Source organism: Taudactylus pleione, unplaced genomic scaffold (genome assembly GCF_031769625.1).
Source record: "Taudactylus pleione unplaced genomic scaffold, aTauple2 ptg000677l, whole genome shotgun sequence".
Taxonomy (NCBI): Eukaryota; Metazoa; Chordata; class Amphibia; order Anura; family Myobatrachidae; genus Taudactylus; species Taudactylus pleione.
Window position 1 is genome coordinate 14,239 of NW_028285079.1, and position 25,743 is coordinate 39,981.

Consider the following 25,743-nt stretch of genomic DNA (forward strand, 5'->3'; position numbering starts at 1 on the left):
TTTGTTGCAGACAGAGCGTGCATTCCATAAGGCACATTTTAGTGACTTGGAGGGTGAAGGGAGGCACGCAATGTTTATAAGGTTAGCTGGATTTATAGTGATTGTGGGTGTGGCATGTGAGTTGGGCCTGGATTTGGTCATATGTCACCAGCTAATAGAAGCAGCTGTTTTATCCTTCCTGTCCAGGAATACAAGGTACCTTTTTTTTTTTAATCCCACAGGTAGAGACCGCTGGGAGGCTCCGGGTTCTCCCGGCTGTTGATGCTTTCCAATTTATACAGCCTTATCCGGAGTCACCGATATGCAGACGTCCGTAGGGGCAGTTGAAATAACAAAGTCCACCGGTGGCAAAGTAAATAAGTCCTTTAAAATACTTGACCTACACTAGTAGGTGAGCAGGGTGACCAATTGGGTAGAGGCCGACTGCGATGAGCCAACCAATCAGCGCTAGACTCGCCTGTTCGTTACACTCCTGGATAGTCAAAACTACCCAGTTTTTAGCAAGAGTTTTGTACAAAATGTAGAAAACTTTCTGAACTGTAATAATTCACCTTGCATCCTTCTCCTTGTTTTACATCATTGCACAAGGCCTCCCTGAAGGGATCAATTTTGAGCCATGCAAATAAAATACACAGTTCAGTGTTACCCTGGCACTGCTGCAATCTTTTAAAAGGTAAAGTATTATCCACCCCCTTTGTTAGACACCTGAGTTTCCTCCCTCATATATAGGGCAATGTCCTAATGGGACCCCATGCAGGTAAAAAAAACCTCAAGAATGCTGACATCGCTCCTGTGTATGATCCCAAAGCATTTCTGCAGAGCAAGTGTAACATTGCCGGCACAGATAGAGAAGCACCTCCCTGCTATCCTAGCACCACACACTAGATATATTTAGTTTAACAGTTTAAGTTATTTTATAGCACTGAAATGCACAACCTTTGCTATACATTTTTTTTACAATAATTTTACATAGAGATCTCTCCTGAAAGGACTCAAAGGTGCTTTTGCATTTGTAGATTAAGAAACGCATGATACAAAATATCAAAGTATTAACAGACTATATAATTGAGTGTTACGCTTATGAGATTTTTTAAAATTTTTTTCAGAAAATAGTTCAGGCTCCTGGTTTTATCTGTATGTATAGTTACATCTATTTCCCGGGATTTGGACAGCCTGGGGCTATCAAGGGATTTGTAGTGACATGTAAAGGGATTCGGTATACTCTGTGTTTAATGTATGGATAGTATGGCATTCATTTACATACCTTGAGTGTTTTGGCCTTTTTGTTAGATTTTCAGGTGGAAATATTTTTGCATTCCCCGAATAGGACAACAGTGTAGGTCAGTGAGTATTCAGTGATGAGTTTTTTGATTTGTATTAATGTGTTTCCAAGTTTTGTTTTTTTGTTAATTTTCATGGTTTAAATGCTTTTTTTGCTGGAGTGTATTTTCGTCTCCAGAGACGGCTATTGTGAGTTATCATATAAACTTCCTCATGTGCATCTCAGAGAGTTTAGTGGGTCACTGAATGCCCAAATTAAAGTGAAGATAAACTACATTATTCAGCATTAACCTGACACTATACAGCTGTTCTGCATTCCGTAGAGAAAACAAATGTACATAATAATGTGCACTAATAGAAATTGCTTAGTAGAAGACCCTTCCACATTACAGTGTGAACCCAATTCCTATCTGGCAATGACTGGGTCACACTTCCCAGTTGCACATGCAATATTGGTTCTTTAAACACTGCAAAGACTGGTTAATGCCATAATCTATAAGCCTGTAATATACACAGGACTAAAAAAAATAGTCTGATTTATTATTAATAATTTAATGAGAAAGATACTAAATTTTCTACTGAGACACATTAATGTGTTTGTGTAGCTCAAACATAAAAAAAAAAAAAAGAAAATCACAACAATCATGATTTTGCACTACTACACAACCTCAGGCTGTCCGTAAGTCGCAGCGCTGAGACTAGGAGGTGAAGACTCTGAGCTCTGTTACAATGGCTGCAGATCGTTACATGTTTCTCAGACAGCGAGGGTAAAAGAAAAGAGCAACTTGCTTTCCCTATCAAACAAAAGTCGGCTGAAGGTCCTCATTAAAGTTTATGACTGGCTGGGAATGGTTGTGATGCCTTGGCCACCCTTGCAGGTGGTCGTCTGTCTCCGTGTTGCAGCTGTCGCTGGACTCGCATGTATTCAGAGAACAGATGTCACAGTAGGGCCTGTGGCAGCAGCACAGAGCCTCCTCAGAGCTACTGGAGTCTGACTCGGAAAAGGGGGCCTGGGATCTGCGAGTCTCACTTGGATCTGCCTCCAAGTGGCCCCAGACACGACTTGATCGCTTACTATGGTTAGGAAGGTCTGATAATTTTGTAATCCATACACCTCCATTCTCTTGGACTCCTTCAGCTTGAAAGCATGAATCCACTCTCCTTGTTGGGGCAGATGGCCGACAACGGTCACCGTAGGTTTCATCCAGTTTTATCTCATGCATGGGATTTAGCATGTCGCCTCTGTGCACATTGCTTTCATCGGAACGGCCTGGGGAACCCTGGTTGATAACATAATGCACATGGGGAGGCATAAGCCTGGAGCTCTTTGAGAAACGGACAACGCTCCTACAACCATATCCATGACCTCGTCTTCTCTGTGTCACGTAAGGCGACAAGCTGAGGCAAACATTTTGGAACCCTTCGGTAGGGTGTACCGCAGTCTCCCTGTGGACGCTGTGATTGGCACGTCTCTGCCTCCTTGGAGACAACTTCCCACAGCCCGACAGAGTCTCTACGCTGAGCTCCCTTAGGATATCCTGCAGCTTCTCGCTACTGACATAGTTCACCTTTCTTGACAACTGTTCCCAAGCCTCGGATGTGCTGTCTACTACTCTGTCTGTGCACTCGCGCTGAGATTTAGAGGCACTGTCTGCAAAGCTGACATTTCTGGACACTGCAGCCATTTCAGTCTCTTGTTTTAGGATGGAGCAGTTGGGGGATGGGGGAACCTTGACTTGTAATTCACATCTTTCCTCACTAGGGGACTGGACTCCTTCATTGTTAGATGTTAAGGTGGCATATTCCTGAGCTGGCTGGACGCACAGACAATTGTTTGTGCCATCGCCTGGATCATTGTTAGCTGGCCCCTTGCTTTCTGTATTGGAACTCTCGTCTGGAGTTTCGTTGTGCTGCTGAAGAGCCAGTGAGGATGCAGAAATAGCGGAAGCCTCTGGGATCATGCCGCATTCGCTCTTCAGGAGCTGGACCAGCTTCTCCTTGGCGTTTGCCACCTGCTCTTGTAGGCTTTCTATCACTGTGTTTTTCTGTTGAGTAAATCCAACACAGATCACACCGTTTACTGCAAGTCAGAGAGAGCCAATCATTATGCACTGATACCCCTTACACTGCGCCAACATTCTGATAAACCGCTCCAAGAAAGAAGATTTAATGAAATTACAGAAAGCTAACCATGTCAATGGCAGTATCCAGAAGGCTATCCTATCGGAGATGCTTATTAATGTATTCTCACTAGAAGGGTAGCTTGGAAATCTTTTAGAACACCACCTCATTGTTTTACTGTATAGTCAGGTCCATAATACAGCTTACATACAAATATGTATTATACAGGACTTTGTCTAAGGAGCACAGGACTTGTCTTGGGAGGGACTGGAAACAGGTTGCCTTGGTCTTATCAGGGAGACTAGCCGTTCTAAAGATGCCACATGGCACTGGAGAGGTGATTCGAGATCCCAGAAAAGTTATAATAACAAGTAACCCAGGTTTGTCCTAGTTAAGGTACTGAGCACTGGGCCTCATTCAGACCCACTCGCAAGCGGCTGTCCGCTCGCAAGTGGGTCGATGGTGTGCACTGCGCATGCGCATGACGGAGGGAGCTCTGTCGTGCGCGAGACGCGACGAGCGAAGGACTTTCCTTCGCTCGTTGTGTCTGATCAAAGGGGGCGTGCTGTCGATGTTGATTGACAGCACGCCCCCTTTGGTGGGCGTGCCTGCCAGACGGAGGCGTTCCCATGGGAAAGCCTACCGTCAGAAGCCGGCCCCACTGACATCACTAGTGATGTCAGTGGGAGTGATTTTGGCTCTGATAGAGCCAAAATCACTCCAGGGCTTGTGATCGAAAACCCCGACCACAGGCTTCTGGTCGCACTGGCGATGGTCAAGACCATCGCGACCATCATCCTGCACGCTCGTATGTGCTGTGGGTGGTGACTCACAGCTATACGAGCGTCCAGGAGGACGCTCCATTTTTATGGAGGACGGCCCTCATTCAGAGCGAGCACTCTGCTCAGAGCGTCCGGCTCTGAATGAGGGCCACTGCGCTTTACTTGAGCTGGACCAGCCTTTGCTTTGGCTGTCTGAGCGGACAGGAGAAGCTTATAATTCCAGGTGGGCTCATCTGTGCTTATTATTATATACAATTAACTCCACCACTTTTATATAATGAGGAAGAACAAGGCTGATATTGTGCATGAACAGCCTTAATGGGAAATATTACCCTGAACATCCCCTCCCCCCCCCCCCCCCCCGCCCCCGAGGATGAGAAAGAGAGATTCCTGGTGCTTTGACTTGTATCAATTCTTCAATCTTGTTGTTTGTGAAAATGGATGTTCTTTTACCTGAATAAATACTAAGTTAGAAAGGCCAACGGAAACAGACCCGAAAGTAAGTTTGCAACCACACCACCCACCCATGAAAGCAGACGGACGGTTCACCTCAGTCAGCAGACGTCTCATCGATGTGTTCTCGCCCAACAGCTGGTAGATTTGCTCCTCGCTGTACATCGACCTCATGCTCCTGCTGGGACTGTTGAAGTATTTGGCCATCTGGATGTTCGTCTGGCTTGGCTCTTCAAACTGCCTCCACTGCAACAGCTGGGGGCACAGAGCGCAAGCATTCTCATGCTACACATATCACAGGGCAGGTGCAGTAATAAGATCTTACACATGGGCTACTTAGGTGCAGCAGAAACAGCCAAGTATTGCCAGTAAAGCTCTGCAAGTTGTAGCAGGGCATCGCGCCCATTGCACAGGCTCTGGACAGGGCACAGTATCCCATGCCAGCACCAGTTATGCTCACAGATTTTATTTGTATTACATACGTATGGGAAGAAGTCAGGGGAGGCGAATGGAGTACAAGGGTGTGAGAAGATCTTGTCAGTCATAAAATGATGATAACCTGGAGCATCAATTACGTAAGTGGCAGAAAAACATCACTGTGGACCTGTCGGACCCATATTGGACTTGTAAGAGTAAATATGATGTTTGTAATGGTCATTTCTTTCCTCCTCACGTTGTTATGACAGTAATTATCTTATTTACACTTCTAGATTGAATGCTCAGTCTGTCTCCTGTGTCATTTGCAGCATTAGGTAGTACAACACAATAGCAGTTGGAGGGAGGAGAGGAATGTAATTTCCCTGGACCTCTCTAACACCAATATGTTCTGTATGTGCCCATAAAGAATTTGGTTGGGCTGCAATACGAGACTTGTTTAAGACCTACTACTTTTACACCATGATGACATACTTTCCAATGAAAATTAGGACTGCTAGGGGGTATAAACACATGTATGTAGTCCAATATTGTTCATACTAGCAACCTACACCTGTTAAAACCCGTGCAGTTCCTCTTTCTTGCCTGGGGTGTTGCTCTCTGCTCTGGTGCTTCTAGCACACAAACTACTGAATCTCAGCAGTTTGTTGCATTAGTTAAGTGCTAGAAGCACCAGAGCAGAGAGCGACCCCCCCGGCAGGATAGAGGAACTGCACGGATTGTGACAGGAGCAGGGTGCTAGAAGAAAGACTAGTCCAATCAGTTCTGTCAGACCCAGTGCCTTACAAATAATAAATACTAGTCATCTTTGATAATTACTCATAATGAATTTCCTCAGCAAAGTTATTAGTGCATCACTATTGTTTTGGCCTATGCAATGGATGCTTGCACTCCAGGTGACAAGCCAACATGATTGTTGTGACTCTAAGTGACAAGTCTACATGATGGAGGCTTCCACTACTCAGTAGACAAACCTACGCATTGGATGCTTCCACTATTCTAGGGGACTAACCTATGAGATTGAGGCATCCACTACTCTAGGGGAGTAGTCTACACCTGGGATGCTTCCACTACCCTAGGGGACAAGCTGTCGGATACTTCCACCACTCTTGAGGACTAGCCTACGTGGCTGATGCTTCACTAGTCTAGGTGCTTCCACTACTCTAGGTGACAAGCCTATGCAATGGATGCTTCCACCACTCTAGGGCACAAGCCTGCGCGTCTGATGCTTCCACTACTCTAGGTGACAAGCCTACACAATGGTTGGGTCCACTGCTCTAGGGGGAGAAGCCTACACATTTGATGCTTCCACTGCTCTAGGGGAGAAGCCTACACATTTTATGCTTCCACTATTCTAGGAGAGAAGCCTACATATTTGAAGCTTCACTCTACAACGCAATGTAGGCTTCAACCACTCTAGGTGACAATCCTACGCTTCGGAATCTTCCACCACTCTATGGGATGAGCCTATGCGACTGATGCTTCCACCACTCTATGGGACAAGCCTACGCGACTGATGCTTCCACCACTCTATGGGACAAGCCTACGCGACTGATGCTTCCACCACTCTATGGGACAAGCCTACGCGACTGATGCTTCCACCACTCTATGGGACAAGCCTACGCGACTGATGCTTCCACCACTCTAGGGGAGAAGCCTACGCGACTGATGCTTCCACCTCTCTATGGGACAAGCCTACGCGACTGATGCTTCCACCTCTCTATGGGACAAGCCTACGCGACTGATGCTTCCACTACTCTAGGGGAGAAGCCTACGCGACTGATGCTTCCACTACTCTAGGGGAGAAGCCTACGCGACTGATGCTTCCACCTCTATGGGACAAGCCTACGCGACTGATGCTTCCACCACTCTATGGGACAAGCCTACGCGACTGATGCTTCCACCACTCTATGGGACAAGCCTACGCGACTGATGCTTCCACTACTCTATGGGACAAGCCTACGCGACTGATGCTTCCACCACTCTATGGGACAAGCCTACGCGACTGATGCTTCCACTACTCTAGGGGAGAAGCCTACGCGACTGATGCTTCCACCACTCTATGGGACAAGCCTACGCGACTGATGCTTCCACCACTCTATGGGACAAGCCTACGCGACTGATGCTTCCACCACTCTAGGGGAGAAGCCTACGCGACTGATGCTTCCACCTCTCTATGGGACAAGCCTACGCGACTGATGCTTCCACCTCTCTATGGGACAAGCCTACGCGACTGATGCTTCCACTACTCTAGGGGAGAAGCCTACGCGACTGATGCTTCCACTACTCTAGGGGAGAAGCCTACGCGACTGATGCTTCCACCTCTATGGGACAAGCCTACGCGACTGATGCTTCCACCACTCTATGGGACAAGCCTACGCGACTGATGCTTCCACCACTCTATGGGACAAGCCTACGCGACTGATGCTTCCACTACTCTATGGGACAAGCCTACGCGACTGATGCTTCCACCACTCTATGGGACAAGCCTACGCGACTGATGCTTCCACTACTCTAGGGGAGAAGCCTACGCGACTGATGCTTCCACCTCTATGGGACAAGCCTACGCGACTGATGCTTCCACCACTCTATGGGACAAGCCTACGCGACTGATTCTTCCACCACTCTATGGGACAAGCCTACGCGACTGATGCTTCCACTACTCTATGGGCCAAGCCTACGCGACTGATGCTTCCACCACTCTATGGGACAAGCCTACGCGACTGATGCTTCCACCACTCTATGGGACAAGCCTACGCGACTGATGCTTCCACCACTCTATGGGACAAGCCTACGCGACTGATGCTTCCACCACTCTATGGGACAAGCCTACGTGACTGATGCTTCCACTACTCTATGGGACAAGCCTACGCAACTGATGCTTCCACCACTCTATGGGACAAGCCTACGCGACTGATGCTTCCACCACTCTAGGGGACAAGCCTACGCGACTGATGCTTCCACCACTCTATGGGACAAGCCTACGCGACTGATGCTTCCACCACTCTGTGGGACAAGCCTACGCGACTGATGCTTCCACCACTCTATGGGACAAGCCTACGCGACTGATGCTTCCACCACTCTATGGGACAAGCCTACGCGACTGATGCTTCCACCACTCTATGGGACAAGCCTACGCGACTGATGCTTCCACCACTCTATGGGACAAGCCTACGCGACTGATGCTTCCACCACTCTATGGGACAAGCCTACGCGACTGATGCTTCCACCACTCTATGGGACAAGCCTACGTGACTGATGCTTCCACCACTCTATGGGACAAGCCTACGCGACTGATGCTTCCACCACTCTATGGGACAAGCCTACGTGACTGATGCTTCCACCACTCTATGGGACAAGCCTACGCGACTGATGCTTCCACTACTCTATGGGACAAGCCTACGCGACTGATGCTTCCACCACTCTATGGGACAAGCCTACGCGACTGATGCTTCCACCACTCTATGGGACAAGCCTACGCGACTGATGCTTCCACTACTCTATGGGACAAGCCTACGCGACTGATGCTTCCACCTCTATGGGACAAGCCTACGCGACTGATGCTTCCACCACGCTATGGGACAAGCCTATGTGATGGAGGCTTCCACCACTCTATGGGACAAGCCTACGCGACTGATGCTTCCACCACTCTAGGGGACAAGCCTACGCGACTGATGCTTCCACCACTCTAGGGGACAAGCCTACGCGACTGATGCTTCCACCACTCTATGGGACAAGCCTACGCGACTGATGCTTCCACCACTCTATGGGACAAGCCTACGCGACTGATGCTTCCACTACTCTATGGGACAAGCCTACGCGACTGATGCTTCCACCACTCTAGGGGACAAGCCTACGCGACTGATGCTTCCACCACTCTAGGGGACAAGCCTACGCGACTGATGCTTCCACTACTCTATGGGACAAGCCTACGCGACTGATGCTTCCACTACTCTATGGGACAAGCCTACGCGACTGATGCTTCCACCACTCTAGGGGACAAGCCTACGCGACTGATGCTTCCACCACTCTATGGGACAAGCCTACATGATAGCTGCTTCCACTACTCCAGGGTACAAGCCAATGCGTCAAATATTTTAACCTTAGGTGACAAGTCTATGCGATGGAGGCTTCCACCACTTAAAGGCATGACAGGTAAAAATCTTTTTCAGATTCTTCCCATGTGGTGTCTGAGCTGAGGTAGTGACTGTGTAAACCGCCACTTGTGCGAGAGCTGTAGTGGAGATGACTGCTGGAGAGCCAGAAGCCACTCTCCTCTTTGTAGTGAGCAGCTGCTCAGCTCTCCCACATGTCCTGTTACTGAGTAATGTCACGGGAGAGGAGTGGTGCCCAGACGCCCCCCTCATTATGCTCTCCGCAGGGGTCAACAGCACGCTTCAAGAAGACTCCACATGCCTCCCTATTGCCCACAATCACCCCCGGGGTTATTGTAGCAATGTACTGGGCTGAGACATTAAGGGATATGAATATAAAAGATCCATGCCTGACCCTAGGGTAAGCCTTCTGGTCTGTAATGTGCCCAAAATGTCCTTTTTGGTGATTGGTTGTAAACTGAAGAAGCCCTGCATATGTGCTGTGTATGTTACTATATTTAGTTCACATAAGAACTTGCACACTTCGATTTGGGGAAGAGATCGTTTTACAGAAAAGAGAAGGTGAATTTTTCTTATAAAAAAAGATTTACAAGTAGTTAAAGAAAAAAAAAAATCACGACTGGATAATTTTTCCCAAATTTTCGGATTCTCTTCAAATAACTGGATTAAACAAATTTCATATCATCCTACCTGGAAGTAGGATTTGTTATTGATTTTATGAAGCATTAATACTCAGAGTGGCAATAAAAGGATCGGAGACGTCCATTGTAATGTCACGTGGGACTGCGTTACAGGGCTCAGCGTGAAGCTACTGTCGGGAGCCACCTGATTACCAGGGCCTGCGCATGGATTAAGGGTGTGACAATACTTTGTGATTTATGAAACTAAAGATTCTTCTTTCATGTCATAACACTTGCTTGACAGAAATGGACAGTTTCTGGATAAACCCGGCATTGTTCCTTTTAGTTTCGCTGGTGTTCGGTTTCAGGCGGAGGTTAAGACGACGTCAGGAATGAGTTTAAATGTCCGCCAAGTACGTAAAATATAAGGTTACTGGTTTGGCTGAGGATTGTTACCTGTGGAATGAAGATGAGGCCATTAATAGTGGTGGTGCAGAGGAGGATGCTTCCAGACGTCATGCCGTAGACCAGGCCGGGCCAGGTGTGGAGGAATCGCGTAATTAAGAAGACAGCCGCAGTGCACACCATCACAAGGCTGCTGCCGACCATGATGGCCAGTGACTGGTTCACGGGCGGGGTGCTGATATTCCTGGTCAGGCCGGCCAAGTAACTGCTGTACACCAGGAGGACGCCCTAAAGAGAGAGAAACGAGATCAAGGCATTTTTGTTGTGGTTATGACCTAATTGTCCAATAAGTAATTGCTTTTTTTCTTTAAAAACATTTAACTCAAGTTAACTGTGGAAACCTATAGCTTGGCTCTATTTTGCTTATCTTTATTCCCTCCAGTCTTCTATCAATAATTTATAGTTTACCAAGACATCCACCGTAACATAAACAATGTGGGGAGCAGAGAGGCTTTGGAATGCCTCTCTGCTCCGCGTGCTCATTTATAGCACAATCCTTCCTCTGCCACCATGGCCCTTATGTAACAGCCTGTGACATCTGAACACCGGTGAGATTCCGGACAATGTGTCCATATTTTTAAAAGAGGCAACAATGTAAGCGGCAAAAACAGCCTATTTTTGCTGTTTCAAAACACTCACTATCCCTCCGGAATCGTTCCCGAGGGGTGAGCTAATGCGACGGTTCATTTATCAGTTTGGGAAAGTACCATACCGACTGGGACTTCAGCCATCTTTGTACTGCCGAGAGATCCCGAGTGATGAGGCTACGTAAAGGGAGCATTTGGATAGTTCAAGGAGCGGATAAAGGTGTGAGAGTAACATCTGATGTTGGCAAATCCTCTTTAAGCGCCATCTGTCTCCTGCTACCAATGTGCCCCAGGCGCCCAGGTGGGTCCTGTAAATCCTCTCCGGTCATACAGCAGTATGTCTATGGGAGGTTATTGCTGCCTATAGTCCCTTGTAACTTTTTCCCAATCCCATATATAATAAATGGCCTTTTTCAGAAAAAAACGTTTAAAAACGGAGGACGATGGTAAAAGTCAGGTCCCAGCAACTCTGTTCAGATCTGCGTCTGGTACCAGTGAAGTCACAGGGGTCCGCCTGGTGCAGAAGGGGTGACCTATTTTGTTTACATAGGAGTAGGTAAGGTGCTCCTCAGGGAGGGCCTGTCTGATTTACTGCAGTACCTGGAAAGCGTTAATCAGCCGTTGTCATGTGGGACATTGAATGCTGTCAGCCTAGTGCAGCAGAGAGGAGACCACTAAGTATGGGGGGAGGACTGAATGAAGGCTAAAGGGCAGATATAGGTACATGTTCAGACTGGGCCAATTCTGTTGGTGGGGGTCTTACTGGTATCGGCCCTTTGCTTGTTTCCTCTCTTTCTGGTCTTAAGGTGCCTACACACATAGCGATGTGCTCACAATCCCACGATGTGTACGATTTCCCCCTGAACTCTCCCCGGCAGTTGGCACGATTTGGTCTGAAAAAGCTATCCAGTGCATCGTGCCTCCTAAACTATACAGTGCCTTGTGCCTAATAAACTATCCAGTGCCTCGTGCCTCCTAAACTAACCAATGCCTCCTAAACTAACCAGTGCCTCGTGCCTCCTAAACTATCCAGTGCCTCGTGCCTCCTAAACTATCCAGTGCCTCATGCCTCCTAAACTATCCAGTGCATCGTGCCTCCTAAACTATCCAGTGCATCGTGACTTGAGATTGTCAGATCTGCCCTACAGCACGGCAGATCTGAAGATGCGATGTGCGACCTGCGGGGACGCAGATCATGATCGTGAGTGGGGACTCACGATTTAGCCATATTTTACACGATCTGTAGTTCCGATGCGTCTGAATCGGTCAGATCGGGTAAAATATCGCCAAGTGTGTAGGCGCCTATAGGGCCTGATTCACAGATGTATACAAAGCCAATTTTTACGCAGATGAAGCAATTGTTTGCCATTGCGAACGTGCAGCGATTTCTCTGCGTATGGATCCTCTGCGCAGGCATAATCACAAAGTGTGTGACAAGTAGTCTGCGTTTGGGGTAGGTAACGGGGGGGTTGTCTAACCGTTTAAAGACTAATTGGCGTGCTTAAATAAGCTATTGCAATTTACACAGCATGAGCTCTCTGCGTGTCATGAGCGCTGCAATGTTTGCGGCTGGTCAGACTTGACTGGCTGCCCGATGTACGTCGGTGTTGACGCACATCGTCGAATGTATATGAGAAGGCAGCAGTGGGTGTCCCTATGCTGGGCTGTGCTTACACTGTATGGATATGAGAAGGCAGCAGGGGGCGTCCCTATGCTGGGCTGTGCTTACACTGTACGGATATGAGAAGGCAGCAGTGGGCGTCCCTATGCTGGGCTGTGCTTACACTGTACGGATATGAGAAGGCAGCAGTGGGCGTCCCTATGCTGGGCTGTGCTTACACTGTACGGATATGAGGAGGCAGCAGTGGGCGTCCCTATGCTGGGCTGTGCTTACACTGTACAGATATGAGGAGGCAGCAGTGGGCGTCCCTATGCTGGGCTGTGCTTACACTGTACTGATATGAGGAGGCAGCAGTGGGCGTCCCTATGCTGGGCTGTGCTTACACTGTACGGATATGAGAAGGCAGCAGTGGGCGTCCCTATGCTGGGATGTGCTTACACTGTACGGATATGAGAAGGCAGCAGTGGGCGTCCCTATGCTGGGCTGTGCTTACACTGTACGGATATGAGGAGGCAGCAGTGGGCGTCCCTATGTTGGGCTGTGCTTACACTGTACAGATATGAGGAGGCAGCAGTAGGCGTCCCTATGCTGGGCTGTGCTTACACTGTACGGATATGAGAAGGCAGCAGTGGGCGTCCCTATGCTGGGCTGTGTTTGCACTGTACGGATATGAGAAGGCAGCAGTGGGCGTCCCTATGCTGGGCTGTGCTTACACTGTACAGATATGAGAAGGCAGCAGGGGGCGTCCCTAGGCTGGGGTGTGCTTACATTGTACGGATATGAGAAAGCAGCAGTGGGTGTCCCTATGCTGGGCTGCGCTTACACTGTACAGATATGAGGAGGCAGCAGGGGGCGTCCCTAGGCTTGGCTGTGCTTACACTGTACGGGTATGAGAAGGCAGCAGTGGGTGTCCCTATGCTGGGCTGTGCTTACACTGTACGGATATGAGGCAGCAGGGGGCGTCCCTATGCTGGGCTGTGCTTACACTGTACGGATATGAGAAGGCAGCAGTGGGCGTCCCTATGCTGGGCTGTGCTTACACTGTACGGATATGAGGAGGCAGCAGTGGGCGTCCCTATGTTGGGCTGTGCTTACACTGTACAGATATGAGGAGGCAGCAGTAGGTGTCCCTATGCTGGGCTGTGCTTACACTGTACGGATATGAGGCAGCAGGGGGCGTCCCTATGCTGGGCTGTGCTTACACTGTACGGATATGAGGAGGCAGCAGTGGGCGTCCCTATGCTGGGCTGTGCTTACACTGTACGGATATGAGAAGGGAGCAGTGGGCGTCCCTATGCTGGGCTGTGCTTACACTGTACGGATATGAGAAGGCAGCAGTGGGCGTCCCTATGCTGGGCTGTGCTTACACTGTATGGATATGAGGAGGCAGCAGTGGGCGTCCCTATGTTGGGCTGTGCTTACACTGTACAGATATGAGGAGGCAGCAGTAGGCGTCCCTATGCTGGGCTGTGCTTACACTGTACGGATATGAGAAGGCAGCAGTGGGCATCCCTATGCTGGGCTGTGTTTGCACTGTACGGATATGAGAAGGCAGCAGTGGGCGTCCCTATGCTGGGCTGTGCTTACACTGTACAGATATGAGAAGGCAGCAGGGGGCGTCCCTAGGCTGGGGTGTGCTTACATTGTACGGATATGAGAAAGCAGCAGTGGGTGTCCCTATGCTGGGCTGCGCTTACACTGTACAGATATGAGGAGGCAGCAGGGGGCGTCCCTAAGCTTGGCTGTGCTTACACTGTACGGGTATAAGAAGGCAGCAGTGGGTGTCCCTATGCTGGGCTGTGCTTACACTGTACGGATATGAGGCAACAGGGGGCGTCCCTATGCTGGGCTGTGCTTACACTGTACGGATATGAGGAGGCAGCAGTGGGCGTCCCTATGCTGGGCTGTGCTTACACTGTACAGATATGAGGAGGCAGCAGTGGGCGTCCCTATGCTGGGATGTGCTTACACTGTACGGATATGAGGCAGCACGGGGCGTCCCTATGCTGGGCTGTGCTTACACTGTACGGATATGAGGAGGCAGCAGTGGGCGTCCCTATGCTGGGCTGTGCTTACACTGTACGGATATGAGGCAGCAGGGGGCGTCCCTATGCTGGGCTGTGCTTACACTGTACGGATATGAGGAGGCAGCAGTGGGAATCCCTATGCTGGGCGGTGCTTACACTGTACGGATATGAGGCAGCAGGGGGCGTCCCTATGCTGGGCTGTGCTTACACTGTACGGATATGAGGAGGCTGCAGAGGGCGTCCCTATGCTGGGCTGTGCTTACACTGTACGGATATGATGCAGCAGGGGGCGTCCCTATGCTGGGCTGTGCTTACAATGTAATGATATGAGGAGGCAGCAGTGGGCGTCCCTATGCTGGGCTGTGCTTACACTGTACGGATATGAGAAGGCAGCAGTGGGCGTCCCTATGCTGGGCTGTGCTTACACTGTACGGATATGAGAAGGCAGCAGTGGGCGTCCCTATGCTGGGCTGTGCTTACACTGTACGGATATGAGGAGGCTGCAGTGGGCGTCCCTATGCTGGGCTGTGCTTACACTGTACGGATATGAGGCAGCAGGGGGCGTCCCTATGCTGGGCTGTGCTTACACTGTACTGATATGAGGAGGCAGCAGTGGGCGTCCCTATGCTGGGCTGTGCTTACACTGTACGGATATGAGAAGGCAGCAGTGGGCGTCCCTATGCTGGGCTGTGCTTACACTGTACGGATATGAGAAGGCAGCAGTGGGCGTCCCTATGCTGGGCTGTGCTTACACTGTACGGATATGAGGAGGCTGCAGTGGGCGTCCCTATGCTGGGCTGTGCTTACACTGTACGGATATGAGGCAGCAGGGGGCGTCCCTATGCTGGGCTGTGCTTACACTGTACTGATATGAGGAGGCAGCAGTGGGCGTCCCTATGCTGGGCTGTGCTTACACTGTACGGATATGAGAAAGCAGCAGTGGGTGTCCCTATGCTGGGCTGTGCTTACACTGTACTGATTTGAGGAGGCAGCAGTGGGCGTCCCTATGCTGGGCTGTGCTTACACTGTACAGATATGATGAGGCAGCAGTGGGCGTCCCTATGCTGGGCTGTGCTTACACTGTACGGATATGAGAAGGCAGCAGTGGGCGTCCCTATGCTGGGCTGTGCTTACACTGTACGGATATGAGAAGGCAGCAGTGGGCGTCCCTATGCTGGGCTGTGCTTCCACTGTACAGATATGAGAAGGCAGCAGGGGTCATCCCTATGCTGGGCTGTGATTACACTGTACGGATATGAGAAGGCAGCAGTGAGCGTCCCTATGCTGGGCTGTGCTTACACTGTACGGATATGAGGAGGCAGCAGGGGGCGTCCCTATGCTGGGCTGTGCTTACACTGTACGGATATGAGAAAGCAGCAGTGGGTGTCCCTATGCTGGGCTGTGCTTACACTGTACAGATATGAGGAGGCAGCAGGGGGCGTCCCTATGCTTGGCTGTGCTTACACTGTACGGGTATGAGAAGGCAGCAGTGGGTGTCCCTATGCTGGACTGTGCTTACACTGTACGGATATGAGGAGGCAGCAGTGGGCGTCCCTATGCTGGGCTGTGCTTACACTGTACGGGTATGAGAAGGCAGCAGTGGGCGTCCCTATGCTGGTCTGTGATTACACTGTACGGATATGAGAAGGCAGCAGTGGGTATCCCTATGCTGGGCTGTGCTTACACTGTACGGATATTAGGAGGCAGCAGGCGGCGCCCCTATGCTGGGCTGTGCTTACACTGTACGGGTATGAGAAGGCAGCAGTGGACGACCCTGTGCTGGGCTGTGCTTACACTGTACAGATATGAGAAGGCAGCAGTGGGCATCCCTATGCTGGGCTGTTCTTACAGTGTACGGATATGAGGAGGCAGCAGTGGGCGTCCCTATGCTGGGCTGTGCTTACACTGTACAGATATGAGGAGGCAGCAGTGGGCGTCCCTATGCTGGGCTGTGCTTACACTGTACGGATATGAGGCAGCACGGGGCGTCCCTATGCTGGGCTGTGCTTACACTGTACGGATATGAGGAGGCAGCAGTGGGCGTCCCTATGCTGGGCTGTGCTTACACTGTACGGATATGAGGCAGCAGGGGGCGTCCCTATGCTGGGCTGTGCTTACACTGTACGGATATGAGGAGGCAGCAGTGGGCGTCCCTATGCTGGGCTGTGCTTACACTGTACAGATATGAGGAGGCAGCAGTGGGCATCCCTATGCTGGGCTGTGCTTACACTGTACGGATATGAGGCAGCAGGGGACGTCCCTATGCTGGGCTGTGCTTACACTGTACGGATATGAGGCAGCAGGGGGCGTCCCTATGCTGGGCTGTGCTTACACTGTACTGATATGAGGAGGCTGCAGTGGGCGTCCCTATGCTGGGCTGTGCTTACACTGTACGGATATGAGAAGGCAGCAGTGGGCGTCCCTATGCTGGGCTGTGCTTACACTGTACAGATATGAGGCAGCAGGGGGCGTCCCTATGCTGGGCTGTGCTTACACTGTACTGATATGAGAAGGCAGCAGTGGGCGTCCCTATGCTGAGCTGTGCTTACACTGTACGGATATGAGAAGGCAGCAGTGGGCGTCCCTATGCTGGGCTGTGTTTACACTGTACGGATATGAGAAGGCAGCAGTGGGCGTCCCTATGCTGGGCTGTGCTTACAGTGTACGGATATGAGGAGGCAGCAGTGGGCGTCCCTATGCTGGGCTGTGCTTACACTGTACGGATATGAGAAGGCAGCACTGGGCGTCCCTATGCTGGACTGTGCTTACACTGTACGGAAATGAGAAGGCAGCAGTGGGTGTCCCTATGCTGGACTGTGCTTACACTGTACGGATATGAGGAGGCAGCAGTGGGCGTCCCTATGCTGGGCTGTGCTTACACTGTACGGTATGCGAAGGCAGCAGTGGGCGTTCCTATGCTGGGCTGTGCTTACAGTGTACGGATATGAGGAGGCAGCAGTGGGCGTCCCTATGCTGGGCTGTGCTTACAGTGTACGGATATGAGGAGGCAGCAGTGGGCGTCCCTATGCTGGGCTGTGCTTACACTGTACGAATATGAGAAGGCAGCAGTGGGCGTCCCTATGCTGTGCTGTGCTTACACTGTACAGGTATGCGAAGGCAGCAGTGGGCGTTGCTATGCTGGGCTGTGCTTACTCTGTATGGATATGAGGAGGCAGCAGTGGGCGTCCCTATGCTGGGCTGTGCTTACACTCTATGGATATGAGGAGGCAGCAGTGGGCGTCCCTATGCTGGGCTGTGCTTACACTGTACGGATATGAGAAGGCAGCAGTGGGCGTCCCTATGCTGGGCTGTGCTTACACTGTACGGATATGAGAAGGCAGCAGTGGGCGTCCCTATGCTGGGCTGTGCTTACACTGTACGGATATGAGAAGGCAGCAGTGGGCGTCCCTATTCTGGGCTGTGCTTACACTGTACGGATATGAGGAGGCAGCAGCGGGCGTCCCTATGCTGGGCTGTGCTTACACTGTACGGATATGAGGAGGCAGCAGTGGGCGTCCCTATGCTGGGCTGTGATTACACTGTACAGATATGAGAAGGCAGCAGTGGGCGTCCCTATGCTGGGCTGTGCTTACACTGTACGGATATGAGGAGGCAGCAGTGGGCGTCCCTATGCTGGGCTGTGCTTACACTGTACGGATATGAGGAGGCAGCAGTGGGTGTCCCTATGCTTGGCTGTGCTTACACTGTACGGATATGAGGAGGCAACAGTGGGCGTCCCTATACTGGGCTGTGCTTACACTGTACAGATATGAGGAGGCAGCAGTGGGCGTCTCTATGCTGGGCTGTGCTTACACTGTACGGATATGAGAAGGCAGCAGTGGGCGTCCCTAAGCTGGGCTGTGCTTACACTGTACGGATATGAGAAGGCAGCAGTGGGTGTCCCTATGCTGGGCTGTGCTTACACTGTACGGATATGAGAAGGCAGCAGTGGCTGTCCCTATGCTGGGCTGTGCTTACACTGTACAGATATGAGAAGGCAGCAGTGGGCGTCCCTATGCTGGGCTGTGCTTACACTGTACGGATATGAGAAGGCAGCAGTGGACGTCCCTATGCTGGGCTGTGTTTACACTGTACGGATATGAGAAGGCAGCAGTGGGCGTCCCTATGCTGGGCTGTGTTTACACTGTACGGATATGAGAAGGCAGTAGGGGGCGTCCCTAGGCTGGGGTGTGCTTACATTGTACGGATATGAGAAAGCAGCAGTGGGTGTCCCTATGCTGGGCTGCGCTTACACTGTACAGATATGAGGAGGCAGCAGGGGGCGTCCCTAGGCTTGGCTGTGCTTACACTGTACGGGTATGAGAAGGCAGCAGTGGGTGTCCCTATGCTGGGCTGTGCTTACACTGTACGGATATGAGGCAGCAGGGGGCGTCCCTATGCTGGGCTGTGCTTACACTGTACGGATATGAGGAGGCAGCAGTGGGCGTCCCTATGCTGGGCGGTGCTTACACTGTACAGATATGAGGAGGCAGCAGTGGGCGTCCCTATGCTGGGCTGTGCTTACACTGTACGGATATGAGGAGGCAGCAGTGGGCGTCCCTATGCTGGGCTGTGCTTACACTGTACAGATATGAGGAGGCAGCAGTGGGCGTCCCTATGCTGGGCTGTGCTTACACTGTACGGATATGAGGCAGCAGGGGGCGTCCCTATGCTGGGCTGTGCTTACACTGTACGGATATGAGGAGGCAGCAGTGGGCGTCCCTATGCAGGGCTGTGCTTACACTGTACGGATATGAGGCAGGAGGGGGCGTCCCTATGCTGGGCTGTGCTTACACTGTACGGTTATGAGGAGGCTGCAGTGGGCGTCCCTATGCTGGGCTGTGCTTACACTGTACGGATATGAGGCAGCAGGGGGCGTCCCTATGCTGGGCTGTGCTTACACTGTACTGATATGAGGAGGCAGCAGTGGGCGTCCCTATGCTGGGCTGTGCTTACACTGTACGGATATGAGAAGGCAGCAGTGGGCGTCCCTATGCTGGGCTGTGCTTACACTGTACGGATATGAGAAGGCAGCAGTGGGCGTCCCTATGCTGGGCTGTGCTTACACTGTATGGATATGAGGAGGCAGCAGTGGGCGTCCCTATGTTGGGCTGTGCTTACACTGTACAGATATGAGGAGGCAGCAGTAGGCGTCCCTATGCTGGGCTGTGCTTACACTGTACGGATATGAGAAGGCAGCAGTGGGCATCCCTATGCTGGGCTGTGTTTGCACTGTACGGATATGAGAAGGCAGCAGTGGGCGTCCCTATGCTGGGCTGTGCTTACACTGTACAGATATGAGAAGGCAGCAGGGGGCGTCCCTAGGCTGGGGTGTGCTTACATTGTACGGATATGAGAAAGCAGCAGTGGGTGTCCCTATGCTGGGCTGCGCTTACACTGTACAGATATGAGGAGGCAGCAGGGGGCGTCCCTAAGCTTGGCTGTGCTTACACTGTACGGGTATGAGAAGGCAGCAGTGGGTGTCCCTATGCTGGGCTGTGCTTACACTGTACGGATATGAGGCAACAGGGGGCGTCCCTATGCTGGGCTGTGCTTACACTGTACGGATATGAGGAGGCAGCAGTGGGCGTCCCTATGCTGGGCTGTGCTTACACTGTACAGATATGAGGAGGCAGCAGTGGGCGTCCCTATGCTGGGATGTGCTTACACTGTACGGATATGAGGCAGCAGGGGGCGTCCCTATGCTGGGCTGTGCTTACACTGTACGGATATGAGGAGGCAGCAGTGGGCGTCCCTATGCTGGGCTGTGCTTACACTGTACGGATATGAGGCAGCAGGGGGCGTCCCTATGCTGGGCTGTGCTTACACTGTACGGATATGAGGAGGCAGCAGTGGGCGTCCCTATGCTGGGCTGTGCTTACACTGTACGGATATGAGGCAGCAGGGGGCGTCCCTATGCTGGGCTGTGCTTACACTGTACGGATATGAGGAGGCTGAAGAGGGCGTCCCTATGCTGGGCTGTGCTTACACTGTACGGATATGAGGCAGCAGGGGGCGTCCCTATGCTGGGCTGTGCTTACAATGTAATGATATGAGGAGGCAGCAGTGGGCGTCCCTATGCTGGGCTGTGCTTACACTGTACGGATATGAGAAGGCAGCAGTGGGCGTCCCTATGCTGGGCTGTGCTTACACTGTACGGATATGAGAAGGCAGCAGTGGGCGTCCCTATGCTGGGCTGTGCTTACACTGTACGGATATGAGGAGGCTGCAGTGGGCGTCCCTATGCTGGGCTGTGCTTACACTGTACGGATATGAGGCAGCAGGGGGCGTCCCTATGCTGGGCTGTGCTTACACTGTACTGATATGAGGAGGCAGCAGTGGGCGTCCCTATGCTGGGCTGTGCTTACACTGTACGGATATGAGAAGGCAGCAGTGGGCGTCCCTATGCTGGGCTGTGCTTACACTGTACGGATATGAGAAGGCAGCAGTGGGCGTCCCTATGCTGGGCTGTGCTTACACTGTACGGATATGAGGAGGCTGCAGTGGGCGTCCCTATGCTGGGCTGTGCTTACACTGTACGGATATGAGGCAGCAGGGGGCGTCCCTATGCTGGGCTGTGCTTACACTGTACTGATATGAGGAGGCAGCAGTGGGCGTCCCTATGCTGGGCTGTGCTTACACTGTACGGATATGAGAAAGCAGCAGTGGGTGTCCCTATGCTGGGCTGTGCTTACACTGTACTGATTTGAGGAGGCAGCAGTGGGCGTCCCTATGCTGGGCTGTGCTTACACTGTACAGATATGATGAGGCAGCAGTGGGCGTCCCTATGCTGGGCTGTGCTTACACTGTACGGATATGAGAAGGCAGCAGTGGGCGTCCCTATGCTGGGCTGTGCTTACACTGTACGGATATGAGAAGGCAGCAGTGGGCGTCCCTATGCTGGGCTGTGCTTCCACTGTACAGATATGAGAAGGCAGCAGGGGTCATCCCTATGCTGGGCTGTGATTACACTGTACGGATATGAGAAGGCAGCAGTGAGCATCCCTATGCTGGGCTGTGCTTACACTGTACGGATATGAGGAGGCAGCAGGGGGCGTCCCTATGCTGGGCTGTGCTTACACTGTACGGATATGAGAAAGCAGCAGTGGGTGTCCCTATGCTGGGCTGTGCTTACACTGTACAGATATGAGGAGGCAGCAGGGGGCGTCCCTATGCTTGGCTGTGCTTACACTGTACGGGTATGAGAAGGCAGCAGTGGGTGTCCCTATGCTGGACTGTGCTTACACTGTACGGATATGAGGAGGCAGCAGTGGGCGTCCCTATGCTGGGCTGTGCTTACACTGTACGGGTATGAGAAGGCAGCAGTGGGCGTCCCTATGCTGGGCTGTGATTACACTGTACGGATATGAGAAGGCAGCAGTGGGTATCCCTATGCTGGGCTGTGCTTACACTGTATGGATATTAGGAGGCAGCAGGCGGCGCCCCTATGCTGGGCTGTGCTTACACTGTACGGGTATGAGAAGGCAGCAGTGGACGACCCTGTGCTGGGCTGTGCTTACACTGTACAGATATGAGAAGGCAGCAGTGGGCATCCCTATGCTGGGCTGTGCTTACAGTGTACGGATATGAGGAGGCAGCAGTGGGCGTCCCTATGCTGGGCTGTGCTTACACTGTACAGATATGAGGAGGCAGCAGTGGGCGTCCCTATGCTGGGCTGTGCTTACACTGTATGGATATGAGGCAGCACGGGGCGTCCCTATGCTGGGCTGTGCTTACACTGTACGGATATGAGGAGGCAGCAGTGGGCGTCCCTATGCTGGGCTGTGCTTACACTGTACGGATATGAGGCAGCAGGGGGCGTCCCTATGCTGGGCTGTGCTTACACTGTACGGAAATGAGGAGGCAGCAGTGGGCGTCCCTATGCTGGGCTGTGCTTACACTGTACAGATATGAGGCAGCAGGGGACGTCCCTATGCTGGGCTGTGCTTACACTGTACGGATATGAGGCAGCAGGGGGCGTCCCTATGCTGGGCTGTGCTTACACTGTACTGATATGAGGAGGCTGCAGTGGGCGTCCCTATGCTGGGCTGTGCTTACACTGTACGGATATGAGAAGGCAGCAGTGGGCGTCCCTATGCTGGGCTGTGTTTACACTGTACGGATATGAGAAGGCAGCAGTGGGCGTCCCTATGCTGGGCTGTGCTTACAGTGTACGGATATGAGGAGGCAGCAGTGGGCGTCCCTATGCTGGGCTGTGCTTACACTGTACGGATATGAGAAGGCAGCACTGGGCGTCCCTATGCTGGACTGTGCTTACACTGTACGGAAATGAGAAGGCAGCAGTGGGTGTCCCTATGCTGGGCTGTGCTTACACTGTACGGGTATGCGAAGGCAGCAGTGGGCGTTCCTATGCTGGGCTGTGCTTACAGTGTACGGATATGAGGAGGCAGCAGTGGGCGTCCCTATGCTGGGCTGTGCTTACAGTGTACGGATATGAGGAGGCAGCAGTGGGCGTCCCTATGCTGGGCTGTGCTTACACTGTACGGATATGAGAAGGCAGCAGTGGGTGTCCCTATGCTGGACTGTGCTTACATTGTACGGATATGAGGAGGCAGCAGTGGGCGTCCCTATGCTGTGCTGTGCTTACACTGTACAGGTATGCGAAGGCAGCAGTGGGCGTTGCTATGCTGGGCTGTGCTTACTCTGCATGGATATGAGGAGGCAGCAGTGGGCGTCCCTATGCTGGGCTGTGCTTACACTCTATGGATATGAGGAGGCAGCAGTGGGCGTCCCTATGCTGGGCTGTGCTTACACTGTACGGATATGAGAAGGCAGCAGTGGGCGTCCCTATGCTGGGCTGTGCTTACACTGTACGGATATGAGAAGGCAGCAGTGGGCGTCCCTATGCTGGGCTGTGATTACACTGTACAGATATGAGAAGGCAGCAGTGGGCGTCCCTATGCTGGGCTGTGCTTACACTGTACGGATATGAGGAGGCAGCAGTGGGCGTCCCTATGCTGGGCTGTGCTTACACTGTACGGATATGAGGAGGCAGCAGTGGGTGTCCCTATGCTTGGCTGTGCTTACACTGTACGGATATGAGGAGGCAACAGTGGGCGTCCCTATACTGGGCTGTGCTTACACTGTACAGATATGAGGAGGCAGCAGTGGGCGTCTCTATGCTGGGCTGTGCTTACACTGTACGGATATGAGAAGGCAGCAGTGGGTGTCCCTATGCTGGGCTGTGCTTACACTGTACGGATATGAGAAGGCAGCAGTGGGTGTCCCTATGCTGGGCTGTGCTTACACTGTACGGATATGAGAAGGCAGCAGTGGGTGTCCCTATGCTGGGCTGTGCTTACACTGTACGGATATGAGAAGGCAGCAGTGGCTGTCCCTATGCTGGGCTGTGCTTACACTGTACAGATATGAGAAGGCAGCAGTGGGCGTCCCTATGCTGGGCTGTGCTTACACTGTACGGATATGAGAAGGCAGCAGTGGGCGTCCCTATGCTGGGCTGTGTTTACACTGTACGGATATGAGAAGGCAGCAGTGGGCGTCCCTATGCTGGGCTGTGTTTACACTGTACGGATATGAGAAGGCAGTAGGGGGCGTCCCTAGGCTGGGGTGTGCTTACATTGTACGGATATGAGAAAGCAGCAGTGGGTGTCCCTATGCTGGGGTGTGCTTACATTGTACGGATATGAGAAAGCAGCAGTGGGTGTCCCTATGCTGGGCTGTGCTTACACTGTACAGATATGAGGAGGCAGCAGTGGGCGTCCCTATGCTTGGCTGTGCTTACACTGTACGGGTATGAGAAGGCAGCAGTGGGTGTCCCTATGCTGGGCTGTGCTTACACTGTACAGATATGAGGCAGCAGGGGGCGTCCCTATGCTGGGCTGTGCTTACACTGTACGGATATGAGGAGGCAGCAGTGGGCGTCCCTATGCTGGGCTGTGCTTACTCTGTACAGATATGAGGAGGCAGCAGTGGGCGTCCCAATGCTGGGCTGTGCTTACACTGTACGGATATGAGGCAGCAGGGGGCGTCCCTATGCTGGGCTGTGCTTACCCTGTACGGATATGAGGAGGCAGCAGTTGGCGTCCCTATGCTGGGCTGTGCTTACACTGTACGGATATGAGGCAGCAGAGGGCGTCCCTATGCTGGGCTGTGCTTACACTGTACGGATATGAGGAGGCAGCAGTGGGCGTCCCTATGCTGGGCTGTGCTTACACTGTACGGATTTGAGGCAGCAGGGGGCGTCCCTATGCTGGGCTGTGCTTACACTGTACGGATATGAGGCAGCAGTGGGCATCCCTATGCTGGGCTGTGCTTACACTGTACTGATATGAGGAGGCAGCAGTGGGCGTCCCTATGCTGGGCTGTGCTTACACTGTGTACGGATATGAGGCAGCAGTGGGTGTCCCTATGCTGGGCTGTGCTTACACTGTACTGATATGAGGAGGCAGCAGTGGGCGTCCCTATGCTGGGCTGTGCTTACACTGTACGGATATGAGGAGGCAGCAGTGGGCGTCCCTATGCTGGGCTGTGCTTACACTGTACGGGTATGAGAAGGCAGCAGTGGGCGTCCCTATGCTGGGCTGTGATTACACTGTACGGATATGAGAAGGCAGCAGTGGGTGTCCCTATGCTGGGCTGTGCTTACACTGTATGGATATGAGGAGGCAGCAGGCAGCGCCCCTATGCTGGGCTGTGCTTACACTGTACGGGTATGAGAAGGCAGCAGTGGACGTCCCTATGCTGGTCTGTGCTTACACTGTACAGATATGAGAAGGCAGCAGTGGGCGTCCCTATGCTGGGCTGTGGTTACAGTGTACGGATATGAGGAGGCAGCAGTGGGCGTCCCTATGCTGGGCTGTGCTTACACTGTACAGATATGAGGAGGCAGCAGTTGTCGTCCCTATGCTGGGCTGTGCTTACACTGTACGGATATGAGAAGGCAGCAGTGGGCATCCCTATGCTGGGCTGTGCTTACACTGTACGGATATGAGAAGGCAGCAGTGGGCATCCCTATGCTGGGCTGTGCTTACACTGTATGGATATGAGAAGGCAGCAGTGGGCGTCCCTATGCTGGGCTGTGCTTACACTGTGTGGATATGAGGAGGCAGCAGTGGGCGTCCCTATGCTGGGCTGTGCTTACACTGTGTGGATATGAGGAGGCAGCAGGGGGCGTCCCTATGCTGGGCTGTGCTTACACTGTGTGGATATGAGGAGGCAGCAGTGGGCGTCCCTATGCTGGGCTGTGCTTACACTG

The 25,743-nt window shown here is 52.2% G+C and overlaps 1 protein-coding gene across 1 annotated transcript in view; it reads right to left on the reverse strand.

The window, feature by feature from the left end:
- Window positions 1–2,078: 2,078 nt before the first annotated feature.
- GPR156 (G protein-coupled receptor 156) overlaps window positions 2,079–25,743 on the reverse strand; it is a 57,586-nt gene continuing 33,921 nt past the window's right edge. The window contains exons 7-9 of the mRNA XM_088455899.1: window positions 10,264–10,500; window positions 4,734–4,892; window positions 2,079–3,326 (exon numbers count right to left, since the gene is read on the reverse strand). Of these exons, the coding sequence (XP_088312025.1) occupies window positions 2,079–3,326; window positions 4,734–4,892; window positions 10,264–10,500 (1,644 nt within the window). The remainder of the gene's footprint in view (window positions 3,327–4,733; window positions 4,893–10,263; window positions 10,501–25,743) is intronic.